The 21,666-nt window shown below is 47.6% G+C and overlaps 2 protein-coding genes across 3 annotated transcripts in view; one reads left to right on the top strand and one right to left on the bottom strand.

Moving 5' to 3' along the window:
- MGAT4B (alpha-1,3-mannosyl-glycoprotein 4-beta-N-acetylglucosaminyltransferase B) overlaps nucleotides 1-12,139 on the top strand; it is a 50,830-nt gene extending 38,691 nt beyond the window's left edge. For both annotated transcript variants that reach the window (XM_071443333.1, XM_071443332.1), the window contains 11 exons: nucleotides 1,010-1,056; nucleotides 3,154-3,267; nucleotides 3,699-3,774; nucleotides 4,147-4,261; nucleotides 5,001-5,131; nucleotides 7,920-8,027; nucleotides 8,945-9,138; nucleotides 9,520-9,598; nucleotides 10,051-10,138; nucleotides 10,987-11,099; nucleotides 11,175-12,139. In XM_071443333.1, coding sequence (XP_071299434.1) covers nucleotides 1,010-1,056; nucleotides 3,154-3,267; nucleotides 3,699-3,774; nucleotides 4,147-4,261; nucleotides 5,001-5,131; nucleotides 7,920-8,027; nucleotides 8,945-9,138; nucleotides 9,520-9,598; nucleotides 10,051-10,138; nucleotides 10,987-11,099; nucleotides 11,175-11,198 — 1,089 coding nt within the window. In that variant the 3' untranslated portion in view covers nucleotides 11,199-12,139. The remainder of the gene's footprint in view (nucleotides 1-1,009; nucleotides 1,057-3,153; nucleotides 3,268-3,698; nucleotides 3,775-4,146; nucleotides 4,262-5,000; nucleotides 5,132-7,919; nucleotides 8,028-8,944; nucleotides 9,139-9,519; nucleotides 9,599-10,050; nucleotides 10,139-10,986; nucleotides 11,100-11,174) is intronic.
- LOC139597716 (leukotriene C4 synthase-like) lies at nucleotides 11,987-21,239 on the bottom strand. Its single transcript, XM_071443334.1, has 5 exons — nucleotides 19,828-21,239; nucleotides 15,823-15,922; nucleotides 13,983-14,053; nucleotides 13,245-13,326; nucleotides 11,987-12,981 (listed from the first exon to the last, which is right to left on the bottom strand). The coding sequence occupies exons 1-5, from the start codon at nucleotides 19,883-19,885 to the stop codon at nucleotides 12,843-12,845; spliced, it is 450 nt and encodes a 149-aa protein (XP_071299435.1). The 5' UTR covers nucleotides 19,886-21,239; the 3' UTR covers nucleotides 11,987-12,842.
- Between the last annotated feature and the right edge of the window lie 427 nt (nucleotides 21,240-21,666).

Below are 21,666 nucleotides of genomic sequence, written 5' to 3'. Positions count from 1 at the left end.
TCAGACACTTGGAGTGGAACTGCATGGTTCTTGCCAAGGCCAGGAGCATCTTTCCTGCTTTTGTTTTTCCCATTGCTGTTTTCTTGGCACGCTGAGGTAAGAAATCAGTCCAGCACTGGGACTCCAAGCCCTGTTTAGGAAAGGGACCTTTTCCTCTCGAGAAAACCCTCCCTTGTCTCTGTGCCAGCACAGAAGTGCTGTGCTCAGCCTGTGACACACATCCCAGTGTCTCATTCTCACCTCACCCGGCAGCAGCTGGTACCGGCTTCTGCGGTGCTGCATCGGCAGATCCCCCCAGGACGCGCAGCCTCATGGTTCCTATGGCTGCTCAAATCAGTGTCACCACCAGGAAAAGGAACAGATTTTGCTCCTGGGTCCCTGCCCTTTGTTCTGGGGTTTTGTTTCCCCATCACTGTGCAGATGGTTTGTGTCCAGTGCCTGTCCCTGTACCTCACCCGCAGACAGCAGCGAGCGGCGCTGGCCACCTTTGTCTCCCAAATGTTCAGGGTTGCCACACTGATTGTGGGAACAAACCGGGGCTTTAGGAAGAAAAGTGTCAAAATTAACCTGAAATGCAAAAGTTATAAATAGACCCCTCTTTTTCACCAAAGGGTACAGAGTATTCACTGCCAAGAATATTCTCTTGGATGCAAGCCAGCGTGTGTAGGGAAAAAATAAATAGCCCAGAGGTTAAAACTTGTGCAAACACTTGGTGCTGGCAGGGGCAGAAGTGCCAGGAGAGCACATGGGAAAGATGTGCAGGGTCTTGTGTCCATTGGGATGGATTTTGGTGTGTGATGCCTTTGGTTAACACTGACCACAGAGGAGAGCTCCTGGGAGCCTGTCAGCATGTGAGAGCAGTAAAGCTGGATAAAAGGAGACATGAAGGTGAATAAAGATGATACAGATGTGCTGACAGTACCCTGGGGTGTGTTGAAGAAGATTTCTGAGCCATGGGGGACACAGGCTGAGGCTGAAGGGTCTAACACTGCTTTTCTTTTGTTTTCAGACAGATCCACAGTACACAGCCGGAGTGGCAGAAAATATCAAAAACTTGTAAGCACTTCCAAGTGGCTTCAGCCTGTGCCTGCAGCAAGGCCAGGGAACGGCTTCATTAAGGAGAAACACACTTTTCTGCTTCCCTTTTGTATTTTGTTGTTGTTGCTTGAGGTTGTTTCCTCTTTTTAGACTTTGTGCTGTCTTTGCTAATGCTGCTTCCACTTTCTGCTTGTTCTAAAATGCATCCCGTATGTAGCTTCCAGGAGGCTGCTTTGTGCTCAAAGTATTTAACACACATGGTCATTTTGTTCTGTTTTGCTCCTTCTGCCCTGGGGCGTTGTGAGGAGATGGATTGTTTAGATTTACGGCTATCCTGGCAGTTGTTTCAGTGTCTGCTGCAGCCCTGTACTTGCTCTGTGCAGTCTGGGCAGTGTAGTAAGCACACACGAATGATCCTGCCTTCTTTTGCTTTAAAATCCGTGATCCATCTTTCTTCCCACTCCAGCCTGTTTGTTTTCCCCTTGTTCCAGGCTCTAGTTACATTTGTCTCTGGTGCTGGCTGCTATTTATGTCCTGCAGCCTCAGTGGCTTTTGCAGCTTGGGCTGTGGCTGTTGGAGCAGAAGCTGGTGATGGATTATTAACAATTATTAACAATTATTAACCATGAGCCGCTCCAGGCGCTAACGGCACCAGAGCTCGGAAGCAAAGGGAGAGAAAAGGTGGTGAAGAAGGGGCGGTGACTCCCGTCCAGCTCCTGCGGCTGCTCCTTGCCAAGGGATCGCAGTCGCCGCACGGAGGAGACGAGAAAGGGCAGCGCATCCTGGCAGCGCCCCTGGTCCCCGAGCCAATGATGGCAGCAGAGGGGCTGGGACCAGCCTCGTGCTCCCGGGCACTTGCAGAGGAGCTGAAACAGAGCCCTCCATCTTGCAGTGCAGGAGCTGGCAGGGCTCCCCTCCTGTGCCTGCAGGCAGGAGGACGCGCTCACCGCGGATAATGGACTGATTGTCCGATGGGTCCTGATGAAATTACCGGGCGCTGCTGTGCAGAGTGCCTCTGCGTAGAAGTCCTGAAACTTTAATTGGCTTAATGATTTGATTTCTCATCATCCCCCTCTCCAGTGCCTCCTGCCCCTCCCCGAGTCACTGAAATTATTTTTCTTCCTAATAGAATTGAGGTGGTGTGGGGCCAGGGCAGGCTGGGCTTCTCTCGCAGGAGGGAGGAAGCTGCTGCTGCTTTACTGCAATGTTTTGTCAGCTCAGTGAGAGGCTGCTCTTTCACTGCTGCCCGGAGAAGGGGAGATTTGAAAATGTTAGCTGAAAGACCTGCCAGTCCCAAGGAAGGAATAAGGAAGGGAAAAAGAAGTGAGGAGTTTTTGGCAGTGTCACTGCTTTGTCTCCCTTTGCCCCATCTCCCATCCTCGAGGCTCTGCACAAACAAAGGAAATCAGCCTTGCACCAAATGTTTTCGAAAAGGCAGTGTAAAAATAACTGGTTTTCCTGCTTATCTCTCACAGTTAGAGCAGTTCCAGGGTATTGCTTGCAAGGCTGATGTAGGTGCCTGCTTCTCAGATGGGTGACATTATTTTCTGTTGGAGTTCGACTCTTTAAAGGTTTCTTAGCCACATTATAAGAAAAGTAGATGCTGATTTTATCAGCATAAGAGAGCTAGGTAGACTTCCTGCTGGCTCTCTGAACTACAGCACAGCAGTGTTTTAAGGAACTTAGCAGAAATGTATAGCACAACCTTGGCAAAATTAATTTTAATTACTTATGCATTTGGAAAATCTCTAAATGCCAAGTCCTTTCTTTGCTGAACCAGTTTGCAGGTCATTTAATCCTGTAAGGAGTACATGGTGCTCAGGTCTTTAAAGCTGACCTGTGTGTGTGCAGGAGGGAGGAGGATGCTGGTGGGGAGCATGTGCACATGGGGCTATTAGAGACTGTGGGAGGTAGAAGATAACTTAAAAAGTCCATGTCAAGCCCTGCTGATGTCTTCTGATGAGGCCTGAAAGTGCACTAGACATCAGGGAAGTTATACCTTAGAGGCTGTGTTTTTTATTTGGTTCTGTGGCTCAGTGTTTACCCAGTGATTTGGTCTACAAAATGTTGTGTCAGACATGGAAGTATTTGTTTACTGCTGCTTTTCTCCCTCAGATTCCCAAAGGAAATACACTCAGGTCTCCTGGAGGTAATTTCCCCATCTCCACATTTCTATCCTGATTTCTCCCACCTGCGGGAATCCTTTGGAGACCCCAAGGAAAGAGTCAGGTAAGAATGAGTGACCTTACAAACAATCAAGCCCTGAATTAAGGAACTGTAGCAAGTTCCTCTCTGACTCCAGCAGGGAAAGCTCTTCTGCAGGGCCAGACAAGGACTTTAACCTTGAATTATCCAAGATCTGGAAGGACACGATTTGGTGACAGGGGGATGAACTGGCACCAGTTTTGTCAGGCTTGGCAAAAGCCTTGTGGTGTTTCCATCACGAAGTGAAGAGCTCATTTTAACCCAAATTATCTTCATTTTGGAAGTCCTTGAGATTTCCAGTAACTCTTAGCTGACCAGGGACCAAAGGGAGAGGCCATCCCCTCTGCCTCCCAGGGCTGTGCCACCTTCCCATCTCCAGCCCAGCCTGGGCAGGCTCCCTGGAGCAGCCACCATCCCAGCAGAGACTGATGCTCCCATTGTCTTTGTCTTTGCAGGTGGAGGACAAAGCAGAACCTGGACTACTGCTTTTTAATGATGTATGCCCAGTCCAAAGGCATTTATTATGTGCAGGTGGGTTTGGTGCTGGTGCTGGAGGGAAGATGTATGTACCTGTGAGTTCACTGTACTGGTTTGTACCAGCTGAGAGAGAGCAAAGACCATATCCAATTCTGTGATGCAGCAGAGTGGGAGAAGATTTTAACCACATAAGTTCAAAAGCTGGGTTTTTAAAATACTTTTAGACTTGGAAACCTCCCACTAAGGAAAGGCAGAAGTCCTTGTTTCTATTACCTGTTAGATTGAGTGAAAAAAAAGTGCTTGGAGCACCTTCCAGAATAAACTGGGTCTGTGCCAAAGCTCTGGTCTATGGTGTGATTGCTCTGCATAGAGAGAGGTTGCTGGGACCTGGATGGGACATTGGCACTGTGCCTTTTTGTCTTGCAGCTGGAGGATGACATTGTGGCCAAACCAAACTATCTCAGCACGATGAAGAACTTTGCCTTGCAGCAGCCCTCTGAAGAGTGGATGATCCTGGAGTTCTCTCAGCTGGGGTTCATTGGTAACGTTCTCCCCCACTCACCCCAGTCCTATCAGGCACAAGAGCCTGCTTGCTCTTGCCAGCACTACATTCTTGGCCCAAGAAATTGTCCCCACAAGATGGTAAAATACTTGGACTTGATCTCCTCCTATTTTTGCAGTGACCCTTGTGTTTGCACAGGGGAGAAAGATCCTCACAGCTGGTACTGCTGGTGCTCACTTTAAGTAAAAATAAACCTGGTGAGTGGCCCAGCCGACAGCCAAACAGCTTAGATAGGGCCAGTAGCTTTCAGGCTGGATGGGATCTGGATTTGCCTAAGAGTGTGCAAAAGGAAGTTTGCATCAGCCCAGAACTATTTTGGGAACAGCAGTTCATGGTTGCAGTAGCAGCTTGATCTGTTATTTTGGATACTGGTTTGATTGGCTTAAAACTTGTAGTTCTCGGGGCAGGAAATGGTCTGTCCTGCAGCTGGCTGCATTTTTCATCCTTGTTCCTCTTTACTGAATGGGAGAATTTTAGACCTTTTGATACTGTTATGACCTATGAAACTCTAATGCTTTCTAATTCTGCAACAAATATTAAATCCGGAACTGTATTAGCAGTGTCAGCAGTGCTGGTACATAAACAGGAGCCATGTGTTGTTTCCTTTACACAGATAGACACAGTAACCTCCACAGCCCAGTCTCCCATTTTTTACTTTCCCAGCTCTGATTCTAGACCATTTCATACCATAGCTCTTCTCTCTTTCTTTGTGCTCTAGGAAAAATGTTCAAGTCTCTGGATCTGAGCTTGATTGTGGAGTTCATCCTGATGTTCTATAAGGACAAACCCATTGACTGGCTGCTGGATCACATCCTCTGGGTGAAAGTCTGCAACCCTGAGAAAGATGCAGTATGTAAACAGCCTCTGTTGAAGGGAAATGTTCTGTTGTGTGTGGGCAAATGTACACTTGGCTGTGCCTCCGGAAGATCTTTTCTGTGAGCTCTGGTGCTAACTGACTTTGCACCGAGCTGTGCCATCCCTGGGGAGCGTGCTGCAGGGTGTCCTTGTGGATTGTGAAAGTGGAGACCTGGGAGTTCAGGCTTTTGTAGCTGCAGCTGCCAGGAAAGGCATTATTTCTGCATCTAAGCACTAATAGGGTATTCCTCCTGCAGCCCTCGAGGACAGGAGTCGTTCCTCATTCTTCTGTTTTGTTTTGCATTCTTCTCTCCCTGAAGCAGTTTCCCAGTCACTGACTGCAACCCCAGAGTAACCCTTTGACTCTGGATCCATGGGCTGTACCTGCCTGGAGCACACAGGGAGACTGCCCAGAGAGCTCACCCCAGGCAACCCAGAGCAAACCCTCCTTGCGGAGTCTGCCAGAATGAAGGCAGATCACACAAAGCTCTTGTCAGGGTTTCTAGGAGGGTGCAGAGAGGTGAAATGGGTTCTCCTTTTATGCTGCCATTCCTTTTGCAGAGCCATAAGCCCCTGTGCCCTGTGGAGGTTGTGTTTGAACTCCAGCAGCAAGGGGCTAAAGCGAGTGGGAAGGGCAGAGGAGGAGTGTCTGTGGCAGCAGATGTAAGATGAGCTCAGCACCAGATACTCTCCTGTCTTCTCTCTGAACATACTGTATTTACAAATGCTTGCTTGCCCTCCTCCCTGGTGGAGAACAAGCAGCAGAGTCGCTGCGCAGAGCTCAGTGGCTTAGAACAGACTTCATGGTGGCAACCATGTTGTGGTGATAAATGCCAGAGCAAGTGGAAATTAGTATTGTATTTGTGTGCTGGGGGCATGGACCATCCTCAGAGCTCTGCAGAATTGGGGCAAGGGTGTGGTTTAATTTGGCCTGATCCCTGGCAGAGGACATGGCACTGGCTCCAGTACCCCTTGTGCAGCAGGACCAGTCTCAGACGATGTCCACTGAATCCTCCTGGCAGTTCAGGCCATGTGCTCAGCTGTGACAGAGCAGTCCCCAGGATGTCTGGCAACCCCACAGTCTGCACAGCTGTGGGTAAAGCTGGATGGGTGGGATGCTGGGATGGAGCTGGGAATGATGCTGCTATCTGTGCCCTCACCTTCAAAATCCTCAGCTTGAGCCCTGATTAAATGCAGATCCTGCTGCGCTGGATCATCTTCTCCTTAACTCATCTGTGCTCATCTTTTCCTACCTGATGGAACCAAGGTTTTCTCAGGGGAAATCGCAAACCTCTTAAACATGTTGCCTTTTTAAAAATTAACCTACTTTCCATGTGGATTTCTGGCTCCTTTCCCCCACTGTTTGCATGATTAACTCTGCACAGCGCCCTTTCAAACATGACTTTCTCTTGTAAATCCCACTGTGCAAAATCAAATTGGTAGCGGGGAGGATTTGTCTTTTTGATTGAAAGTTTGTTTGACCTGAGCTTTTGGTAAGTGCTTTGCCTGCTCTGGGTATATTCTGCTCTTTCTTTTTTAACTATTTTTAGGTTTACTTGGGGTAGACCTGTGTGAAAGGATGACCTTCTTAGCACCAACTGAGCTGTTCCCCCTCCTGGCTTGTCTGTGACAAGGCTGCTTTCAGGAAATGTTTCTTTAGGAGTGCAGGAAAAGGGGAGAAAGATAAATCAGGAGATGCTGTAGCTGCCTCCATTCCCCTTCCTCCTCCTCTTCCCATCCAGAGTGAGATAGCCATGATGGAGTTGCATCCACAGTTGCCGGCAGTGGGTAGGTCTGTCCCATTAGCATGGCGAGTTTTAATTTTCTAATGTAACGTGAGCTGGATTAGGGGATTATCTCTTCTGCAGCTTGCAGGGGTCATGCCTGGAATTTCCCAGCTCCTGGCCCATGGTGGGGGCCTGGTGTGGCACCCTGTCTGTTCCAGGCAGCCACCACCGGTGGGAGGCTGCAAGAACAGATGGCATTAGGGATGTGCATGCATTTCTTTTCTTGGAAAAAGCCAAAGTTGGATAACAAATACCCTCTCCATACAGCTTTTAACCTGTATTTTTGTCCTGCTCCCCCAAACTGAGAGAAACGAGCTATTTTAAAATGTGAGTTCTCATCTCCCCACGCTCTCAGTGATTTTCCCTTTTGTCCTTTATTCCCGCTCCATCGTCTCTCTCCCTCCACTCCATGGTAAATCACTGCCAGGATCACAGTTGCATCTCCAAGTTTATTTATGTGGTGGATAGGCGTGAAACAGCCCAGCAGCTCTGATTATGGCACGTGCTGTACATCTGCTCACAACTCCTGCCAGCAAACTGAGAGAGCCCACACTTGGTACCTGTTCACCTGGCTCTGAGTCATCCCAGGATTGTTGTACCTTCAGACATCAGGGATTCCAAGCTCTGAGTTGTAGGAAAAAGGCTTTCCCAAATAACCCAAGGGGCAAAGGAAACTCAGTTCTCTGGCTGTTCCTCCCTGACAGCACAGAGGGGATTTGCTGAGCGTTCTTAGCTGTGCTTGGCAAGGAGAAATTTGTCATTTAAACCTGGACCCTGCCCAGCAGAGCCTGGAGGTTGAGGGGCTGGGAGTCACAGTCTGGTTTCTCCAATGTGTGCTTAAAAGCCCTCTTGCCAGATTAGAGCCTAAATACCACAGAAGGGCATAGAGATGGAGGACTTGTCTGTCACTCCTTGTGCCCTTGTCCATTGCTCTGTGGGCCCCAGTGGCCTGCAGAGGTTGGAGCCTGGGGCACTGTGGGGCTGTCTCATTTCAGAAACACTGCGACAGGCAGAAGGCAAACCTGAGGATCCGCTTCAAGCCCTCGCTCTTCCAGCACGTGGGAACCCACTCCTCCTTGGCCGGGAAGATACAGAAGCTGAAGGTGGGTACCAACTCTCTGTCCAAGCTACAGGTGGCCTGGCCTGCAGACACCCAGGAACTGGCAGATTTTGGGTGGGGACATCAGTGACAGCAGCTGGTGGCAGCTGGATTTCTGTGAAGTGGTTGTGTTTTATTCTGAATTACAGTCAGCTCAGGCAGCTCCTGCTCCTCAGAATGGCAGTGACATGCCCCCAGAGTCACTGCAAGATTATAAGCCTTGGTGCCTATCCTGGCCACCCATCCTGAGTGCCAGGCCATGGTCCAGGCAAGTGACTTTGAAGAATCTACTGAAAAATCTTGGAGAGATGACTCCCGGGTTGGTCTGACTTCCTTCCCACTCCACTTCATGTTCCTGGGATTTGGTGATAGGCAAATTAAAACTCACTGTGTAAGAGCTGGAATTGTTGAGGTGTATTTAAACATGAACAAAATGCAGCTTCCCACAACTACAAGTGCAGAATCCATGGACAGACATCCCTGGGCTGTGCTGTCTGTGTGATCCCCGGGAAAATGGATGGTACAATCCAGTTTGTATCACAGTGCAGTGCTGTCAGGCCATGTAATCCAGTCATTTTATGCTATTGTCAGCCTCCCAGCTGCTTTCTCCCCAAGTGTAAAGACTGTTTCCAGAGCTCCTGGGGCATGGACAGGCATTCAGGGACATTTGGACAATAAAAGGCTCCTTGGTGTGCTGGATCAGAGCACAGAGCTGGGGTGTTTCTCTGAGCTGCCTCTCCTGAAGCAGTGTCCTGGGATCCAGTCACACATTCCCCTGCCTGGTGCATTGCCAAAATTACTTCCATCTCTCTTCCTTTGACAAAATTTTAATTTGCAGTGCCTTGTAGCTGGGGCCCTGGTTCCTCACGGGCCAAAGCAGCTCATGGCCCTTCTCTGCCCTTTTACTTTGTGCCCTCCAAGGACAAGGACTTTGGAAAACATGCACTGCGGAAAGAACACGTCAACCCTCCTGCTGAGGTGAGCACCAGCCTGAAAACCTACCAGCACTTCACCCTGGAGAAGGCTTACCTGCGGGAGGACTTCTTCTGGGCCTTCACTCCCACTGCTGGGGACTTCATCCGATTCAGATTCTTCAAACCACTCCGAATTGAAAGGCCAGTGCTCGAGGGGTCAGCGGGGTGTGGGGGCAGCCCAGAGCATGTGGAGACACTTGACTTTCACTCTTCTGGCAATTTAAATCAAATTTCTTGTCTGTCTCCTGCTTGGCTGCCCAGGAGGAGGGAACAGTGCTCTTCCAGGGGAAGCATAATTTGACCCTTTCTCAGTTGGGGCCACCTTTCCCCTTTTCTTTCCTGCACTTGTGAGCAGTCCATGGTTTAACTGATCTGGCACAGAAAGTCTCCTGCCAAATCGTGCTGTGGGCTCTTTGGGAAGGTGCCTGTTAAGTTGAGCTGTTTGATGATTCAGATGGGGTGAAAGCCATCATGTGCCCCCTCACTCAGTGTCCCTTTCTGTGGGTTTGGTCTCTGTCACAGGTTCTTCTTCCGCAGCGGGAACATTGAGCACCCAGAAGACAAACTCTTCAACACGACCGTGGAGGTGCTGCCTTTTGACGTAAGTGTTTGATTGAGATTTGAGGTGAGGGTGGAGTGGGAAGCAAAAGAGCTTTGAGAGGAGGGAACTGCTTAAAGTCATCAGGAAAATCTTTACAAGATTCGAGTGCCTCTTACAGGTGCTGGCAGGGAGCCAGAGGGTCATGCCTGGTGTGATGCCACCTCAGGAGCAGGGTGCTTTGCTGAGCACGGCTGTGTGAGCCATCCCTGCCTGGGGATGCTCCAGAGAGTGGAATGGCTGCAGAGGGGGGGATGAAGCCAGAATGGTGCAGTGGAAACAGCAGTGTGAGGGCTGCAACTGTCCTCTTGTTTTGGGCATGTGTCTCTGGGTGCCAGGTGGGGAACAAGATGCCAGGGTTTGCTGGCAAGGACAGCTCTGGGGTTGCTGCTTTTCCTTGGGGCTTTTGGGTGACTCTTGCCTCTGGTCTGCACAAGACTCCTCTACTTCTGCAGAGTCTACAGTCAGATAAGGAAGCCTTGCAGGAGGGAAGAGGCACAGCTGTCAAATACCACAGGACAGCGGATGGCTACGTCCAGATAGGTACAGGGGGTGTGGGGTGGCAAAGTGCCTGCTGGCTTTGATAACACAGCCCATGTCCTCACCTGCATGTCAGTCAAGAACCTTAGAGCTGTTTGCTTGGCAAAGAGTAATTTCTGCTTGCCAGGAGCCAGGATTTATCACTGTCTCCTCTCCTCCACTGCCCTTGCTCTCAGACCATGTTGTCCCCCTCAGATCATTTTCAGTCCCGCATTTCTGCCAGTCCTGCTCAGAGCCAGGACCAAATCATGCTGATTATTTCTTTGCTTACCCTGGGGTTAAAAACCTCCACCATGGGCAGTTTTGCCATCTCTGTACTCACACCACTTGCAGGTCAGACCTCGTCTCTTGCCACCTGAGCTTGTTTTAGTGCTTGCCCTGCCCTTGGACAAGAGCGAGCAATTGCAGCCTCCAGAGAGCTGCCAGTGTGTGATAGCCCTGGTGTCCCTGCTAAGATTTCATTTTTTTAAGTAAACAAATAAAAGAAAGATTTCCTAACACATGCAGTGTTTTGCCATTTTCTCATTCCTCTGCATGCTGGCTGGTTTCTCCCAGTTGCATTTTCAAAAAAAAACAATCAAAACCAAAAAGCATGTCAGGCCACTCTGTCCCCTTTTGCACAGCAGTGATATGCATCCCAATGCATTTTGTTTTGTATACCTGTTTTGTGTTCTCCAAAGCGTGGCATTTTGCACTGTATTCCATCCACACTCCCGGTTTTTAGCCTCTTTGGTGTTGGAGAGCTGCAGGCAGGGGCTGCTGGGGCTGTGGTGGTGCCCTGGGGGAGAGGGGAAGTGGAGGGGCAATGCCAGAGGACCATCCCTGTGTCAGCCACGTGCTCTCCCCACCAGGCTCATTCTCCAAGGGCGTCGCAGAGGGTGAGGTGGACCCATCTTTTGGGCCACTGGAGGCCATCAGGCTGTCCATCCAGACCGACTCCCCGGTGTGGATCATCCTGAGCGAGGTAAGCCCAGCTCCCTCAGCACCTCCCCAGCCCTGCCCTGCTCATCACTCTGATCCTATCCCGCTCTTCTTTCAGATTTTTATCAAAAAAGCAGAGTGAACCAGGCATGAGGCAGAAGGGACACCCTCGTGGATCCCAGGTCCTGCTCCCTCCCTCCCGCTCCCTCCTCCCCACGGCGCCTCGCCCGGCCCAGGACAGCGCAGGGCCGGCTGCCGGGGGCGGCAGAGCTGCTGCTGCTGCTGTGCATCCCCAGCGGGGCCGGGACGGGCATTGACTCGTCCTGAAGAGGAGCAGAAAGCAGAACCCAACCCCCTGTGCAGGGCTTTGCTCAGCTCCCTCGGCCCCTCGGGGTGCTGCTGCTGCTGCTCGGACACACGGACGCGGGACAGTTTGGGGTCAGGATGAGCTTTAGCCAGCGCGGGGACAAAAAGCACCTTCAGCCCCAGACAGGGCTCAAATCTTTGGCTGTGTTTGGGGACAGAGCAGGTCACACTGAGTCCTGCCAGCTGACCCCACCGGAGCGCTGGGATGGAGGCGGCAGGGCCAGAGGTCTGCCTTGCCCTCTCCCAGGCAGCAGTCCTGGCCACAGCTGAGGATTAAGTGAGGGCAAAGACTGACCCTCCTTCAGCAGAGGAGGAACGAATCCAAAGGGGTTGGAGCTATGATTATGGCAGGGAAAACAAAAAAATAAAATATGCCACACTGTGCCTGCCAGCATGGAACACAGCCCCTTAACTCACAGTGAAGTCTCCAGTGTCTTCATGCCTTGAGATTGAGTGCAGAAACTGTCTTTTAAATAACTAATTCAGTTATTGATTGATGTGGGTTTTTTGGGGACGGAAAAAAAAAGCAGAGGTAGCCCAGTTCAAAAATAGTAGGGATTAGTGTAAATCCCAATGTCCTTTCAGCTATACACTGGAATGCATTATACTACTTTAATGTTCTGTATTTTTTATTATTGGATACATTTGATTTTTCAAGTACATCTCTCTATATAAATATATAAAACAATGTGCACTGTAATAAAAGCTAAATTTAAACCTTTGGTGCAGTAGTGAGAGTCACTTGCAGGAGGGCTGCTTTAGGCACCTGTGAACCCCAAGTTCACAGTGGAGGGTGGAATGTAGGGAGGGCAAAGTCCTTTTGCAGAGTTGGTGATAAGTGAAGCTGGGGTAAAGTAAAGGTCATTTAATCAATGCCAAACAGACTTTAGTACTGGGCTAGGGTCAGGCTTTTCTCCCAATATTTGGATGTGGTTTTAGGCAAGCTTACCCATCATTTTCAGTTAATCACAGCAGCTTTTCCTATGAAACCCAGTCCCCAGCTCAGATGTTCTGACACCAGTCTCTGAGTGCCTTTGACAATCACAGGTGATTTCTAGTGAGAATAAGAATTTATTTTTTATATCCATGGTGTGATTCTTCAACATAGATCTTTACAGCAGTAAGGAGGAGAGACGACAGCATGTGGGTCAATCTGTGCTCCATGAGGCAGAGCCAGAAGCATTTTAGAGCAGACAGTGCTACAAAGCCCAGCAGTGAAGCTCCTCAGCAGGAGCAGGGGCTGGAAAGCATTTGCTTTCTAGAAGGGAAATTATCTCTGAAGAGCAGAGGAGTGCCAGCATCCATCTCCCTTCTGCAGGGAATGCAGAGCCAGGGAAACATTCTCTCTCTGATGGTGCCACATGACTGGCTCCCCTGTGCCGGGGGCAGACAGTGGGGTTTGGGGGAGCTGTGGCCCCTCTCACCAGGCCCCATGGAGCTGGAGAGGCCACACCAGTGCTGCCATCCATGTGGGCCTCAGGAAGTGTGCCAGGAGCCCAGCCAGTGCCAGCCCCAGCAGCAGCCAGAGCAGCCAGGCACTGGCATACAGTGGTCCCAACCTGGGTGGGAGAAAACACCATCAGCCCCACCAGGGAACAGGGCACTGTGGCAGGGCTGTGAGTCCCCACCCCCCTTTGGGACAGTCAGGGAAGGGTGACACGAGCCACGAGCCATGAGCACATGGGGCAGGAGGGGAGGACGAGGAGGAGGAGGTGACAATCTGCCTGCAGTCCCAGCCACAGGGAGGAAGCCTGTTCCAGGCCAGCTCCTGCTCCCAGGCTCCCTGGGCTGGTTTGGGTCCGTGGTCCTGTCAGGTCCTTACCGTCCCCGTGCAGCCCCGGCATAGCCCTGGAAGTACCTGAGGCGGGTGTAGAGGTAGAGCAGCCCACACACTGCAGTCACACCTGGGGGGACAGGAGAGCTGAGCTCTGCTGGGCTCAGGATCCCTGACACTGCTTCCAACACAGCCCCCCCAGCAGATGGGGCAGAAAACCAAACATAGAGTGATTTGGCTTTAAACCACTGTGGGAGTTTAAATTAGTTTTCTTCCTTCCCTTTTTGTGAGGGATGAACTTCTCTGCCCTGCAGCGTTGCCCTGGGACTTGGGTTGGCAATGCTCCCTTATGTGGTTTCTCCTCACAACTAAATGGTTGCAGCAACCAAATCCCCCCTCACTTGGTAGGGATAGGCAGTGGATGAGTAAATGTTTGGGTTATGGTTTCTTGTTCTGACATAGCTCTGCCTCAGCTGCTGCCACCCTGGCACCCTGGGACAGCCTGACCTTGTCCAGGAGAAGCAGCATGAGGGGACAGCCAGGCTCCAGCAAAGGAGCAAGGGCTGCCAGTGCTTCCTCCTCCAGGCAGGAATGGGCTCAGCTGCTCCCAGCTGGAGTTGAGGCACTTCTCAGTCAATCCAGCTAAAGGGGAAATTTGCTTTCCATGAACAAGAGCCTCACAGGCACAGAGAGAATGCCTGAGTCACAATGGGATTTAAATTGGGGCTGAGGTTTTTGGTTTGTTCACATGGTTTGGGTTGGAGTTCCCCTCCACATCCCTCTTACCTTGATGGAAGAAGATTCCAGCAACCCAGAGGAGGGAAATGAAGATTGGGAAGTACTCTGAGCAGTTTGCCCTGGTGAGAACCAGAGATGAGAGTTAAAACTGCCTCCTTGAACATCAGAGCCTGGATAACCAAGGCTGGAGAAGGGAATTGGAAACTCACATCAGAGCAAACTAAAAGAGCTGATGAGAACCATCACTGTGCTGTGGGAAAGGAGCCTTTGTGATCCAGAACACCCAATATCTGTATTGTAGAGGGAAAAAGCAGCCCAACAACACACAGCATTCACCTCTCCTGCATTCACATGGCCCTGGAACAACAAGCTGTGGCTGAGATGGAGATTTGTCTCTGCTGGACCCTCGACGGGCTGCATCCCACACACAGCACCACCCCAGAGAGCTGCTGCACCCCAGCCCCTGGGGGAGAGGCTTGTCAGTATTTAAGGAGCTTTCTCTTCCCCTTGGGGGAGCACAGCCCAGATTTGGGAGTCACAAAAGTCACACACCAAGAAGGAGCCTTTTATCAGATAAAATTCAGCAGGAGGTGATCAGATTTACAGCCAGGTTTTCCTCCTTTTTCCTTTAGTGACAAAAATACAGATTTTCTGCAAGAGTAGGAGCTGTGCTATTAAAGACATTGGTTTTGCTTCTCCCACATTTTACCATTCCCTAGGCAATTTAATCTTAATGTTGGCCAAAAATATACAAACCTTTGGAGAATGGAGCCAGACTGGGAGCTGGAAAAAGTCTGAAGAACCTTATTCTGTAAATGCAGTTTGAGCCTCAGTGAGGGGAGGCTGCCAGGTTTCAAGTGAGTAATGCATCAATACCACTTTTTCCCATATATTTTTTTTCAATATATTAAATTATTCATTTGTATACTCTTCCACAGGGAAAAGAGAAGACAAACCCACAAAGAAGCAACATCTTCTCAAGGCCAAGCTCCCAGAGGTCACCTTCCCTGCCACAACCTATGGCATGACTTGGTTAACACCCATTTAATAGTTAAGTATTTAATTAAAAGCCACATCAGCAGCTCCCCAGCTCACAGAGGCTGATGTCTCCAGGCAGGCTGGCCCTCCATGGTCCCACAGAAGGACTGGAGCTGGTGTTTTTGTCACTCCACAAACGTTTCCTGTGTGCTGGCAAGGGAATGCAGCTGCTTTGTTCGGGATTTAGTGCAGGGCTGGAATTACCCTTCACACCAGCTCCAGCCAATTCCTTTCAATTGCTCACAAAACAGAACGACTGAGATGAAAGATGGAATCTGCTGCTTGCTGGAAGCTGAAGGGATCTGTGAACGTTTCCAGTTTAGCTCCAGCATTGCTCTCTCCATAGGAACAGAGCAAAAAGAAACAGCCCTCAGCAGGGGCCCACGAGTGCTGATTCTCACAGTACAATGCCTTCTGAAAGGGAAAAAATTAAAATGCCCTTGTAGCTGGTTCTGCCAGCAAGGCCCTTTGCTTCAATTCAACAGCAAAACATTACAAGAAAATATCAGGTTATTAATAAAGCTTTGGCTGCTCTCACTATTTGGAGCCAATGGTAATATTAAATTTAATGATTCTAATTGTGAATGCTCTGCACCTCCTCCATACGGCCACTAATTTGTAATTTGGCTGCCTCACAATGCCAGAAGGAGAATTATCATGGATGGACAGAAACACCCCAGCCAAAGTGCTCCAAATCAAAACCCAGACCTTTGCACACAAAGCATTGAAAAAAAAATAATAACAGGAGCAGTAAGTGGAAAGGTGATTGAGGGAGACCAGTCTCTCCTGACAGTGACAATTGACTCAAGTCTTATCTAGACAAAGTCACCACAAAAAGTCAAAATCTTACTGAGCTCTGAAGGTCCGCTCAAATTCAGGGTGCCCTGTGGTTTCGGGAGGGGAAACCTTGTACTTCCGACGGGCGTAGATCACCTGCATTGCAAAATAGCCTGAAAACAGAGCACAGGAATGGTAACAGAGCAGCAGGGTTTATTTAGCCAAGTGTTATCTGGCTTGGAATCAAGCAAGTGGTTAGAATGAAAGAGCTGATATGATCTAGGTCCATAGTCCTGGGCTGTCACACACGACCTGTAATAAATGTGCCATTTATTTCACTCTCATGCTTTAAATTCAGGTTTGGTTATCCCAGCTGAGTGCCAGTGCTGGATGACACTTTGCATCACCTCACACCCAGCACAGCCCTCAGTGCTGCTCCCTGGCAGATCAAACACACAATAAAACCTTACCAAGTCCACACTGAGTCACAGAATTACCTCTTAATCTTGCACTTTGTGTTTCGAGTACTTGTGCACCCTCAGCCAGTCTGATGGGAATGATGTGCAACACTTTTTTTCTGCTATTCCCAGTGGGTGCAAAGTATGGCCCATGTCACAGAGCAGCATCCAAACTCTCAGGCAATGGGACAGTCAATTAGAGATGCTCTTAATCATGGCAATAAAAGGAAATGGGGAAGAGGGTGATTATTTCTTGCTCTTCACTCCTGCAGGACAGCCCCAAGGCTGTCAAGGAGCAGAGGTGCTGCCCCTGCCTGCTATCAGCCTGTGCCACATTTGAGCCAAGGCACTGAGTCAGTGTCTGCTACATCAGTCCTTTGTACGTTTGTAAAGGACATGGAAAGTCACTTCAAAACAATGAAAACTTGCTAACATGAAGATTTGGAGTGTTTCACTATTTATTGAAAGCTCCTACTCCCACAGGAAATTGCTGATGCTCTGTTTTATTTGGGTGCACTACTACACTGCTGCCTTTATTGAAAACTCCTATTTTCATATAGGAGAAAACTAAATTATAAAAACAATTACTTTGGTGGCTGTGGTGGTGTCACTGAGACACTTGAGTGAGCAAAGTCCTCACATAGCAACATTTCCAGAGCCTTCCAGAGAGACAAGAAGCCAGGGTGCAAGGCCTGCTTGGGGACTGTCCTATTGTAACAAAGATAAAAGCAGAACAGCAGGACAGAGAAGGGGAAGTAGAGACAGATGTTCCAAGATTAAAGACAAGACATGTGCCTGCAGAAAAGCATTAGAACATATGTAGAAGGGAATTAGAAATGTAAATAATCTGATGCTATGTGACTTGTGTATCACAAGGTTTTACTAACAAAAATACAGTCATTCCTTTCAGAACACATACAAGAACAATAAAGCATATTCTAGTACCTTCCACAGAGATCCAGCCCTAAATGAGAGGTGTTGACAGAGCAAAGTGGGGGGAACATTCTTGTTTCCCCTGTTTGATTCATTTGTAGCAGGTTGATCATGGGTGAGGGTGTCACCCTTATGCTGAGGTCCATGAGGACACAGTGTTCCTCTGTGAATCCAGGGAGGTGTAACACAAAACTGGAATTCAGCAGCTACTGGAGAGCTCTGGGACTAAAATGAAACCACGACCCATCCTGTTCCCTCCCCTCCTCCCTGATGCTCCCAGGGTTTCATCCCAGTCTCCTCTCCAGAAATGGACTGAGCTGAAGTTACAGCATCATGAGCAGATCTGGCTTGTGGCTCTAGCCCAACTGCACTGGGCAATGCTCTTCATCCTGCTTTGGGCCATCTGCACCTTTCCCAAGGTAGGATTCTTGTGACTGATGGGTGAGGTAAGAGTCCTTTCAAACCTCTCCATCAGCTCTGCACTTAGCATCTTGCTTCTACACAGGGCCTAATATTCAGACAAGTCCTACACAGATCCTCGACACTTAGGGATGAGTGACATAGAAGTCCACAAAAGCACTTCCCAGAATGAGGTGTTGAAAAAACCCACACTGCATGAGCCTTCTCAGCACAGAGTCTTAGAAAAAAAGAGTTCAATCTACTCTGCAGAACCTTTCAAAGCATTGTTTTTTGTGATTCATGTCTTGAGGTTAATCACGTGTGTGGATTCCCACATGGCTAAGGGGCTCAGCTCTCCCTGAACTTTGCTCCTCAGTGGAAATATTCTTCATTCTCTATTTGATTATGTCCACAAACTTGTCAAATCATATCATAGTTGCTATCTGCCACATTTGAGTGAACCTGGCAAACGAGCCCTCTGGGGCCTGACAGTGACATTGCATAAGTTTTCTTTCCTTTGAAGCTATAAAATAAGGGAGTGGGGGAAAAAAATGGAGAATAATTTTGCTCTGTGGTACAATGTTCACCACAAGGCTGCGGCCCACATCTACAGAGTGCTAAACTCAGGGTTTCACTAAACTGAGAATGACTAAATTAAAAAGGGGAAAGTTACTTGAAAGAACCCAGAAACTGCAGGCTCCCAGAAAGTTCAAAAGGAAACATAAAAATCAACCAACCCTGTACCAAGGGCAGCCATTAAATTACATTTCCTGCACCAGGATGTGATGGAGGAGTGTCTGTAGGGATAGCCCATGTCTGTGCTTCAGTGCTCCCCTGCTCAGAGTGAAGCCCAGACCTCTAACTCGCCTACAGAATGTCCTTTCAAAACATGCAGAGAAAGCCACTGCACAGCTCTGAACCTGTGACACGGGCACACAGATTTCATAGGACTAGGTGGAAAGGAAATACACAGTATTTTGCAATTTGCTCCTTGGCTTCCCCCACAGAGATCATAAAACCAGGATACTTTGTGTGATCGAACAGATAGGAGGGTGCCAATGCCAGCCATTTATCTGCTGGCTTCACACCTGGCCTGTATGCCATCAAAGTAAAATGCTTAATGCTGCAACCTTTAAAAAGTACTTGAAATTCTCATTAAACAAAAATATTTGAGACAAAACTGCTATCTAGGGATTTGCTACTGAGGGTTTCCTAAAGGAAAAGAGCTCAGCAGCATTTCTGTAACTCAATTTCAAGTTTTCATCATGTATTGTCTTGGCACACTAAACACTCACTCCACCCCCACTTAGTTTAATAACAAAAAAAATCATAGTACAAAAGTTTCTTGTTTGTAGTTGTATGTCTCTGTAAATTGAGTGGAAATTACTGAAAATACAAAGTCTTGAGCTCTATTTTTAAAGTGGAATATTTTGTTTTAAATAATGCTTGTATTAAGAGATTTATCACCTGACAGCTAAAAGCACATGATGCTGCTCAGGGATTCACATCCATTTGTAAGCAGAGGTGTGATAGCTGTATGGTGAATTAATACAGTAATAACAAACCCCACAAACCTTTCCTTATAGAACGGTGAAGATTTTCATAAAATGAGGGCTCTGTCCCCATCCCAGGCAAAGCAGTGACTGTCCTGAAGCTTAAGGGGGAGAAACTTTGCCCAAACGACCCACAAATAAACAGAGCTTGTCAAAAATGCTGCTCCTTCTAAATGTCTAAACACAATTCATCTATTAAATTAGAAGTCACTGGGTTCCTTTGAAGAGCTCTGTGTCTATTTCTGACCAGAACTTGCCTTAGTTTCCAGATTACTGTGCTCTCAGTCCATCTTGTCATCTGAACATTGGTCACAGAGAAACACCCATGTGCACGAGGCTCTTTCCTACATCCACACCAGGTCTGTCTGTACACTGACCTCCTCACCAGCACATTTACTAACCTGCCTTTATTTTGGCTACCTCCAGCCACTCCAAGTTACAAATTACCTGCTAAAATTCAATCACAAACTAGTTTACTTTAATAACATCACGCTGAAATTGCATTAAGTCCAAAAGTTTACTTGCTGGCTTTAAGGACCATTTTAGTCTCTGTTAAATAATGACCACCCTCAGGCATAACACTTCTGCCATTAACAGCCAAAAATTTGTATCATTTTGCCATGTTGAAAAACAGTGACTTTCACTCCACAGATGCTCCAAGAAAAACACAGGAACCACATCCCACAAAGTTCAACAAAATTAGCTGAATACTGGCATTGTACAAAGGACATTTACCTTGCTCCAGGACCCCCAGAACTGTGACTGTGGCCAGAAGGTCTATTTGATCTCTCATGCTGCTGACTGTGGAGCAAAGCCCAGCCTGATGTGCTGGGTACAGCTGTCCCAACACTCTCTCCCAGCACCACCCACTTCCACAGAGCTGCCTCTGAGCACAGGTGTTTCCTCCACCACCCCTTAACTCACCTTAACTCTCTCCACACCACGTGGTTTTCCAAAGCAGCCACCCACCAGAAAATGTCTATTCCATTCAGCCAAGTGCCTTTTGCTGAACAATAGAGCAGGGAAGAATTTTACACGAGCAAACTGTGAAATTCTTCTAATTACGTTTACAGACTTTATGCCATTATTGAATTATATGTTGCCAGCAATGGAAAGATGATGGAATTCTTTCCAGCCCTTTTGTTGCTAGTTTTAATGAGCTCTGAAGCATCTCAATTATGTGCAAGGTTGTAAAAATTATTAACAAGCATTTACAAATTAATGACTTGACCTTCTGCTCTTATTTCAAGTAGTGGACTTGACCATGTGAAAGATTTGATACACTCCAGCTGGAATAACTTAATTCTGTTACCAGATTCTGTGATTTAACAGAACATTCAGATATTTATCCTACTAATTACCACTCTTCAGTTTACCAAAGAGGAGTACAGTTCTTTTCTAGCACTCACTCACCCTTAGTAGTTTTCTGAAGTTTTTAAGCAATACAAACCTTTCCCTAGCTAACATTCAAAATAAAAGGTCTCAGTTCTGAAGGTAGCAGAGGATGTAGAAACATAGACCCTGAGAAATGTTACACTGACATCAGAGTCATAACTGTAAAATGTAAAATTCAAAAACCAGCAATGTTTTAGCCCTGAATAACTTTTCTCCCCACTCCACAAATGTAAAATTGGCATCAGTTCAAAAAGTTACCTTGTGTTCTTGAGCAACTTTATATGGATGACTGCTTTGACTTCAAAATTTTTTAAATCAAAGAGGAGGAAGGTTTTCCCTTAATGTTGGTGGTTGAGCCGTTACATTTCTCTCTGTTGAGTCACACACACAAACCCTCACTACAGAATTTGTGCATGTACCAGACCTGCAGTTTCTCCCAAGAGCAACACAGCAAGATTTTTTCTAGTTTGCCTCTTCATTGCTTCAAAACCCCATTGTGACAGCTCATCAAGCTGAAAATTCAGTTAATCAATCAAATATCCAATGTTACACTTTTTACATATAACCACACATGTAGAATAGCAAAACCACTCCCCCTCTCTAAAAAACACTCATATGATGTGACTTCAGACCCTCCAAGGTACAGCAGACTCAAACTAAACAGAACTAAAACCTGAAAGTTAACATTAACTGAACCTATTGGTGACACAGCAGCAGAATTTTAGCCTCAGTAATAAATAGGCTGAGCAAAAACTGTATGTTGGGATGAAGGGAAGAAACCAGCTCACTAGGAATGACAATGCTGAACTCTGCTAGGCTCATGCAAATGTATAAAGTCACACCATGTATTTTTAATACACTAGCAAAATATTTATTTTATAATGATAAAACAGAAGTGAAGGATTTCTTTTTGGTGTGCACCAGTAATTGTAGTAAAAGAATAAGGGGATTAATGGACTCTTTATACATTTCAATGACAAAAATTCATAAAGGTTAGCATCAAATTCAACTGTTCTCCATTTACAAGCATAAAACTTACCATAATACCCCCCAAACACATATATAAAGAATTATAGTTTTAAAATCTATAAAAAGTAAAAAATATACAGTCAGAAGATCTAACTCTTATTCAAATCTTTAATATAAAATTGTAAACATTTATTTACACAAAGGAAATGT

Source organism: Agelaius tricolor, unplaced genomic scaffold (genome assembly GCF_023055355.1).
Source record: "Agelaius tricolor isolate 1412-34295 unplaced genomic scaffold, bAgeTri1.0.p SCAF_18, whole genome shotgun sequence".
Taxonomy (NCBI): Eukaryota; Metazoa; Chordata; class Aves; order Passeriformes; family Icteridae; genus Agelaius; species Agelaius tricolor.
Note: the sequence above shows the minus strand (reverse complement) of the source record. Positions and strands in the feature narration are given on the sequence as shown.